General features: G+C 41.7%; 1 protein-coding gene across 1 annotated transcript in view; it reads left to right on the top strand.

Moving 5' to 3' along the window:
• Positions 1-4208: 4208 nt before the first annotated feature.
• The window catches only part of NFXL1 (nuclear transcription factor, X-box binding like 1), a 63495-nt gene continuing 58068 nt past the window's right edge, over positions 4209-9635 (top strand). The window contains exons 1-3 of the mRNA XM_089525195.1: positions 4209-4423; positions 7537-7707; positions 9167-9276. Coding sequence (XP_089381321.1) covers positions 4249-4423; positions 7537-7707; positions 9167-9276 — 456 coding nt within the window. The 5' untranslated portion in view covers positions 4209-4248. The remainder of the gene's footprint in view (positions 4424-7536; positions 7708-9166; positions 9277-9635) is intronic.

Here is a 9635-nt window from a genome sequence, read left to right as displayed (position 1 = left end):
CCTGCGACCCTGCATATAAACGCCCCAATGCAAGAGTGGTTTTGAAGGAGCGATCCATCCTAACCCTAACACTAAAGCTGAATATAAACACACCAGTGCAGGTCTGCATTTAAAAAAAGGATGGAGCATACCCAAGCGGTCAGGGTGGCAATGCAAAAAAGTGAAATTGTGGCGGGTTACAAACCGCCATATAGTACGCGACGAGCGCGTACTAGGGTTAGGAAGGGGCGGTGCTTCCGCACCCCCCTAACCCTAGTATGTGCTCCACGCGCACAAAATGGCGGCGGCCATTCCACATGGCCACCGCCATCTTGATGTAGCGGACGCGTTGCGTCTGTACATCGTGCCCCAGAAATGATGCCGCGAGCGTGTGACTAGCGCCTTGCGGCGTCTCTTCCAGACCCTGAGAAGGAGCGTGATTCCGCGCTCCTTCTCTGCAGCGTCCGGGAGCCACGCGGTTTAAAGGCTGTGGCTCCCGGATGCTGCAAGCGGAGGCGGAGCCAGACCGCTGCTTCTCGGCGGTCTGTAACCCGCCTGTGATACCTCCAATGGATGTAATTACAACATGCCCAAACTAGACAGTCCAACAGGGGGCATGGGGAAAAGGGGGGGTGAAGGGGGCATGTAGGGGGAGCCCATGATTGTGCTTTGCCAGTGTTTTATGGGGCATAATGATGCTCCAATGCCCTGTACCAATGGAGGATCACAGGTGTGACTCTGACTAGTCAAAGGGGCGGCCATCCAATGGGTTTGTATGTAGACAGCAGGCAGTTGCTAGCCGTGTGTTTGTGCAATAGTGCACATGGATGGTGGGAAGGCAATAACAACAACAAAATACTATTACCCAGTGGTATTGCTTGACACTGTGGGGGGCAAGCCATGAGCATTTGGTCTGCTTTGGGAGCAGCTGGTACAAACAGCGGGGTTTTGAACCGCTGTAGGAAAAAGCAGGTTCAAACTTCTTTTTCCTGTCTGTTCTCTCCCTAAGATGCTGACTCTGGCATCGTAACCACTCTGCTAACTTAGGGCCCGAACAGACAGGCCAAAATAAAGCTGCTTTGGGTCACTTTGGAGGTATGCTGTTTAAATGACACACACATCTTAAGAGGCCTGAAGCTGCATCAAAGCTGTGCTCCAGTTCTTAGGACTGGAGCTTGGCTTTGGCACAGCTTCCGGCCTCTTAGGACACATGTATCATTTAAACAGCATACCTCCAAAGTGACCCAAAGCAGCTTTAGTTTGGCCTGTCTGTTCAGGCCCAAAGGGGCTGTACAGTTTGGGAGAAAGGGGCGTCCCTTGGATGGAGGCAGCAGCAGACAAACGCTGTGGCCTCCACAAGGCCTAAAAAGAACCCACTCCTTGTGGGTTCTTTTTGTGCAGCGTGGGGAAGGCATCAGCGTGCTTGTGGGCAATTATGACATCTGCGTGGCACGTCGCTGTTTGAGTGCTGTGCCACACGGACGTCGTCATTGCGTGCCTCATATGGATGGGCACCTGCAATCATGGCGCCTGCGTGCTGATAGTAGGGCTGGGCGTGTGTGGACGCCCAGCCCTACAGAACCCTAATTTTGGTCCCAGGCTGGCACAAAAAGTCTCCTGTCTGTAAATGACTCATGCAAACTAGAGACTCAGAGCCAGGGCCTGAGATCTGGCAACCCTGTACCTGTAATTTCAGACAATGCCAGCACCTTATTTAGATGGTAAATATACCAAAAATCAATATTTATGTCTATGTGAATAAGAATCAGCTGAAAGTATAGTACGTTCATTATATGCTTCCCTTGCGAAGTTTCTTATATTGTTGAGAAAAAGCAAATTAATGTCACAACGTTTTTGTGGCAGCCGCCCAGAAAATTAGAAATTTTTTTTTGCAGAATAAATAATTGCAGTATTGTCTTATGAAAACTTGATATAAGGAAACCCCACTGTTAATAAAATAATATCTGTTTATACTAAATATACATGACCTCTGAGACTGATGTTTGTAAAGGTGCTACTTGAGATACATATTGAATTTTTATCATGAAGCTTATTCTGTGATTAATTTATTTAAAATAAAATAAAAATGCATATATACTGTACATGCTGAATTTTTACCATGATACTTAAATGGTGAACTATGTATAAAGGTAAAGGTTTTCCCTTTTGTTGCAGTACTAAAGTGTAAGGGATATGGTGGCCCAGTGGTTAAGATGCTGACTCTGGCAATTGCAAGATGGTTGGTGGTTTGAGGCCCAAGCGCCGCATGACGGAGTGAGCTCACATCACAAGTCCCAGCTTCTGCCAACCTAGCAGTTCAAAAACATGTAAAAGTGCAAGTAGATAAATAGGTATGACTTCAGTGGGAAGGTAACAGCATTTGGTGCAGTCATGCTGGCCACATGATCACAGTTATCTTTGACAAAGCCGCCTTTTCAGTTTAGTAATGGACATGAGCACCGTTTCCTACAGTCGGACACAACTAGACATTCATGTCAAAGGAGAAACCTTTACCTTTTATAAAGGGTAGTTGTGCAGGATGATGATGTCGGTCATCATCTAGATGATGTTGGATTGCGATTCCCAGCAGGCCCAGCCGGCACAGCCAATAGGGAAGAATGCTAGGAGTTGCAGTCCAGCAAAGTCTATAGAGCCATGTTATTCCCACACCCTTTGAGCCTCCACTCCGTGTGCCTTCAAGTCCCCTGTTACCCATGGTACTCATTGGTGAAGTAACCAGGGAAATGAATGAGAAACAGAAGTAGAAAATACTTAAGTAGAAATCACACGTATCAGAGAAACTTAGAGAGGTCACTACAAAGACATAGAAGTTATAGGCTTAACAATTGATACATGTATTGTAAATATCAGAGACAAGAATGGGATTTGACAAACAAATATGTGGAAGCAATTTATTTAACACCTGATTTATTATGTTTCAATGGATCTGTTGTTGCACTATGCATGATGTATTAATGATTGGATTTTGTTTGTAATAATAATGATAATAAATAAATCAAATCCACAGGGTTTCCGTAGGCAAGGAATACTGAGACCTGGTTTCACCAGTTCCTTCACTTAAAACAGTGGTCCTGAAACTGCCCTTTAAGGGATTTTGGACTCCAGCTCCCAGAATCCCAGGCTATTATTGGCCAACATGGCTGAGGCTTCTGGGACCTGAAGTGCAAAAAGAGCTCTTAAAGGGCACGGTTTGGGACCATTGCCACAGGAAAGATAATTTAGGTAGCTGTCTTTGGTCCCAAATACAACACACTGCAGAAATAATCCAGTTTGAGACCGCATTAAAAGCCCAGGCTCAGTGCTAGGGAATCCTGGGAATTGGGACGTTGTTTTAAAGCGTTTTATACAGTTTCATCTTTTTAATAATTTATTGTTCTAAAAGCTATCTATTTTAACATGGTAATAAATTTAATTCCTTTTTAATGCACATCCTTTCTATGTTTTCATTTGGATTGGTTTTTTTTAAAATACTGTGTGAGATATATATATGTATATATAAAATATCGTGAAGCCATTCTGAGTCCCAGTTCTGGGGAAAGATTGGGATACAAACAAATATAACAACAACAAAACAACAACAACAGCAACTATAGTTTGTTGTGGCACCAGAGCTCTCTCTCTCTCTCTCTCTGTCTGTCAGAGTGGCGCAGTGGTTAAATGCCTGTACTGCAGCCCCTCACTCAAAACCACAAGGGTTACAAGTTCAAGACCAGCTTTAAAAGGGCTCAAGGTTGACTCAGAATTAAACATCATGCAATTAAAATTAACCTGTTAAAATAGAACAATATCAACAGTCCAATAATCAAATGGCGAGAATGGTGGCATACTACATAAGAAGGGAAGAATTTAAATGAATCATAGAATCATAGCAGAGTTGGAAGAGACTGCAAGGGCCGAGTAAATAAATAAACCCCCTCTCTTTGTTTCTTCGTCGGTCTCCCATCCACGTCCTGACCGGGCCAGACCCTGCTTAGCTTCCAAGCCCAGACGTGGCGCGGTGCCATTAGGCTACTTCCGGCCGGTACGTGGCTCCTTACAGGTGGAGACTTCCGGTTTCATGCGTTCCCATTTCCGGTTTGGGCAGCGCCGCTCTAGTCTGGGTGCTCTTTTGTCCTGCCGCCTGCCCCGAGGGATGCTGGGAGTTGTATTTCGGCGTGGAAGGCGGGCGAAGCCTTGCTGACGTCCCTCCTCTCGCCGGTGCACCTGGCTCTCGGTCGGCTCGGCTCGGCTGGAGGCGGCAGAGGAGCCATGGAGGGCGCCGGGGCTTGGCGTCCGGCGGGAGTCCGGGGAAGGGGCCGGGGCCGAGCGGGGTCGCAGGCTGCAGGGGCCCCGGAGCGAGGAGGGCCAGGGAGGGCGCCAGGAGCCCCAGGAGGAGCAGCCCCACAAGAGGCCCCGCGCCCCGCAGCAGGGAACAGGGCCCACGGTCAGTCTCCCTCTGGAGCAAGGAAGGAGGGAGGGACAGGGAGAGTTGAGAGAGAGAGACACACACACACACACACACACACATATGTATATATGTGTGTGTGTATAATCCAGATTTGTATGTCATGTGTGTGTGATATGATATATATTTATCTTTATCATTCATATATGATTTGTATATATACATAGCTATGTATATTTATATATTTGTGATATATGTGTGTGTCTATGTGTGACTATATATATATATCTCATTCATATATGATATGTACGTATGAATATATATATTCATAGGAATATGGATATATGATTATATATAGGTGTATGATATGGATATAATATATCATATATATATATGTGTATATATATATATTCATAAGAGATTTGATATACATATAGATGTATGATATAATCTCATATATATGTGTATACATATATATTCATAGAGATGGAATATATATATCTATATCTCCATCTATATTATATGTGTGTATATCATATATGATATGTGTGTGTCTAAATATATATGTGTGTGCATAAAATCAGAGTTGGAAGAGATACATATATATATGTATGTGGGTGGGTGATATGATATACACACACATATAATTCATATATGATATGTGTGTGTGTATGTTCATAGACTGATACATATATGTATATATATATGTATATATGTTTATCATTCATACATGATACGTATGTATATATTCATAGGTACATATGTGAGATATATGTGTGTGTGATACGAGATATACGCCATTCAAATATGATAGGAGTATATATATATATATATGCGCACACACGCACACACATGAATGAATACATTGTTCAGTTTCTCTCATCTGTGGAAACCCACTGGATGACTTTGAGCAAGTCACACTCTCTCATCCTCAGGGGAAGGCAATGGCAAACCTTCTCTGCCAAGAAAGCCCCATGATAGGGTCGCCATACATCAGAAACGACTTCAAAGTACACAACAACAACAACAACAAAACATATATGATATTACCTATCTATCTATAAAATATCCCATATATGTCTTGTTGTGTGCCTTCAAGTTGTTTCCAACTTATGGTTACCCTGAGACAAAGCTATCCTCTTAGTAAGTTTGTTCAGATAGGGTTTGCCGTTGCCTTCCCCTGACAATGAATGAATGGATGTGCACAGAAAAGCAGCATGGTGTGGTGATTTGAGCACTGGAGTATGGAGACCAGGATTTGTCCATGGAAACCCACTGAGAGACTCTAGGCAAGCCACACTCTCTCAGCTTCAGAGGATGCCAGTGGCAAAGCCCCTCTGAAGAAACTTACCAAGAAGACTCAATGATAAGGCTGTCATAAGTTGGAAACATCTTGAAGATACAACAACATGTGTGTGCACAACCCCCCCCTCACCGTTTTCACAAACATAAATATCCAGTATACCATTATCACTCATATGCACATGCTGTTCCCGCTCTCACTCACATGTACAGTCAGGTATCTTACATGCACATAATATTCACATACTTCCAGCCAGCATTCACATGTGCCACCTTTTAGTAAGCATTAGTAGACAGCTGGGAACACCAGTAGATGTGGGATTGAGTTTGAAGAGTGGAACATAACTGTCAGTGAAGGAAAACTATTTCATTTTCAGCAGACTGCTAAATAATATATAATTAATAATTAATTGTTATTAAGTATTAATAGTGGTGCCAATATGCTCACATAGTGGGTTTTGACCTAGCAAATGCCTTTATCAACAGAAAAGGAGCAGTTTTTGCTGATTCCACCATTCAGGATGGTTTAGTAGGTGGTCTGATAGAAAAGAGATATAAGCAATATATCTGAACAAATCATTCAGAAGCTGATAAATGGTTTATTGGAAATATGTTTTAAATATTAGAATATTGGTGTATTGTAATTTGGATCTAAACCGATTTATAAAAAAAATACAACCTAAACCCATTTATAAAAAAAAAATACAATATAGATTCTTGAGTTCTGAATCTTAAACATTTGCATAGTGGTCCCTTCCCATCTATGGGGGATCAGTTTTGGGATCCTCATGGGTGGGAAAATGCAGACGCACAAGCCCCATATTATTCAGTGGGTGGTGTAAAGTGCCTTCAAGTCATTTCCAACTTCTGTTGACTCTAAGGCAAATGTATCATGGGATTTTCTTGGCAAGATTTGTTCAGAGGGGCTTGTGTTTGACATCTGAGGCTGAGAGAGTGTGACTTCCCTAAGGTCACCCAGTGGGGATACAAACATAGTCATAATCCAGTGCTGAAACTACAATACCGTGCTGACCTGAAACTGTATGAATTTATCACTTCTGTCAGTAAAGAAAGCAGCCTATAGTGCAATCAAGAAATGTTTATGCAGAAGTTAGTTCCTCTGAGGTCAGCGGAGCTCATTCTCAGGTAATGGGTAAAGGATTGCAGCCTTGAAGTTTAATAGGTGGTCTAATAGAACTGAGATTTAAGGTTATAATTATTTATTATTCATGGCTGATGTGACACTTTTGTTAGTTTTATTTATCTCTATATTGGGAATTGAAGAAAAGGGGACATAGTCTTCAAATAGCAGGGGCTCTTGGGTTATTTATGTGCATATACATGTAACATTTAGTTAGGGCCTTTATTAGCCAGCCATTTGTGACTGATATAATTTATTTTTCACAGTAATAACTACAGGTTTCTATATTGAACAGATGGCTAGTTTCAGAAGTGTGCGTGGTTTAGCAACCAAGAAGCCAGGCATGTTGGTGTTTCAAGAAAGCGCTGAACTAGCTCGAGGAAAGCCTACCCTTATTTTTCATGTGCACTTGCTTTGCTCACTAGAAGATGATTTTAAAAAACTGCTGTTCATACAGAAATGTAGCATCTGTCTCCTGTCAAAAATAGTCTTTCTGAATTTTCCTCTCTTTATGTGATTTATTAGATTTTTAAAGAGATTTTGTTTGTTTTTGCATTTCATATTTTTAAAAAGACCATATTGTATTTTAGATGCCCTTACAAAAACCCTATAAAATTCAGGGGTCACCATAAGTCAACAGATGGCTTGAAGGCACATACACACACACAATATTTTAGTTTAAACGTTATCACTTTGTTCCTTTTAACAGAGTTGGCATCAAAGAAAAAATTTGATGAAATTATGAAAGCTAATCAAGCTGCTGCTAAAAAACTTGTGGAAGAACAGTTTAGTTCCTCTTCTGAAGATGACGAAGAAGAGATTGAAGGAAAACATGGAAAAATATTGGACAAAACGTTTACAACTTATACTATTCAAACCGGTAAAGTCTTGTCCCCTTTTAAGATTTTAGTATGTACAGTGGACCCTTGTTATACGCTGGGGTTTGGTTCCAAGATCCTCCGTGGATAACAATATCCATGTATGCTCAAGTCCCATTAAATATAATGACATAGCAAAATGGTGTCCCTTACAAAAAATGGAAAAACAAGGTTTGATATTTGAAATTTATATTTTTTTTAACCTTTTCAAACCGTGGCTGCTTGAATCCGTGTATAAAAATCAGTGTATAAGAAGGGCCAACTGTACAATGAACTATCATTACATTGAGAATACTGGTTATTCAGACAGTGATTTCTAACTGTGATAGTACTAGATTTTTTATATTAATAGTTTTACCCTAGGAGCAATATAATGTCAGTAGGTGTAAGAACAATGTACTGTAATATTTGCTCATAAATATAGCTTTGCTGTCTCAAAAGCTTTAAGTATAGCAGTAAATATAGAAATGGAGAGAGCACTGACAATACCCCTCTGTGCTTCTATCTTCCATGCTGCTCCATGCTGAGTAGATTATGGTAGAAGCTACATTATGTGCTGCTAAATTGGCCATTGTCCTCTTGGTTGGTGTAACATACAGTATTCCTCCCTTATTCATGTTTTCTGTTCTGTGCAGTCAGACAGAGTCTGAAAATATCATATAGCGCCCCCTCCTCCCAATCTTTGGTTTTGCTCTCTCTGGTTCAATAACCTGCAGTCAGTCATCGTCCAAAAACATTACTAGAATAGGGTTCATTACTATCTGTAATTTCAGGCATCCACTGGGGGGCTTGGAACATATTCCTGGGGATAAGGGTGGACTACTGTATACAGTATTCTTGCCATGAATCAAAAATTGGAAAGAATTCTTGTCCTCTGGCTAAAGCAGATTCCACAGCTGTAAAAAAGACACTCCAATGGGCCCTTGGTATCCACTGGGTTTTGGTTCGAGGACCCCCCTGTGGATACCAAAATCTGTGGATGTTCAAGTCCCATTAAATACAAAGGCATAATGAAATTGTGTTTCTTATATAACATGGCAAAATCAAGATTAGCCTTTTGGAATTTATATATTTTTAAAATATTTCCAAGCCATGGATGCTTGTATGTTTGGATAAAGAATCAGTGGATAAGTAGGGCCAACTATATGCAGTCCCTTCGGAGACAGAATATAAGTGATGGTGATTCAAGGCACAGGAGCACTACTTTTAACTCGCCTGTATTTATAGGGCATACATTGTTTGAAGAGAAACTATAAGCTAAGAATGAGATAGACATGACCTAGATTCATACAGGGTTTCTGTTTCAAAGCATTAAATCGTAGTGTAGCATCTTTTACATGGAAAGAAATCCCTCATGAGTTAGATTGTTCTTTGTCATGGGTCCATAAACAAAAGTAAAGATAAAACTTTCATGACTGTAATTTGGTATCATGAAACAAATTAATTTTGTTGTGTTCAAAGGTGGAGATGCGAGTGAATTGGAACGCACAAGACAGTACATGAATGATGCTTTCCAGTCTGGGGCAATGACATGCTTGATTTGTATTGCTTCAATTAAGAGAAACCAAGCTGTAAGTATCACACATTGTGAGTACCGTAATAGTATTATTTACCTCTGTATTTACTGTTCTATTGGGCGGGATACAAACCGCCATATAGTACGTATAGGATACGTACTAGGGTTAGGAAGGGGTGGTGCTTCCGCACCCCCCTAACCCTAGTACATATCCTATACGTACAAGATGGCGGCGCCCCTTCTACATGGGCGCCGCCATCTTTACGTACTGGACGCATAGCATCCAGACGTGTCGCGGCGCCTATGACGTCGCGAGTCCGCGCCAGGCGCCTCGCGATGTCATAGAGGCGCCGCAAAAAGAAGCTCTGAAATGGAGCTTCTTTTTTGCTCCGCGCGGGAGCCGCGCGGTTTGGC

This window comes from Sceloporus occidentalis, unplaced genomic scaffold (assembly GCF_023333645.1).
Source record: "Sceloporus occidentalis isolate IW3139 unplaced genomic scaffold, rSceOcc1.0.p SCAF_5, whole genome shotgun sequence".
NCBI lineage: Eukaryota > Metazoa > Chordata > Lepidosauria > Squamata > Phrynosomatidae > Sceloporus > Sceloporus occidentalis.
This window is presented reverse-complemented; position numbering and strand designations above follow the sequence as displayed.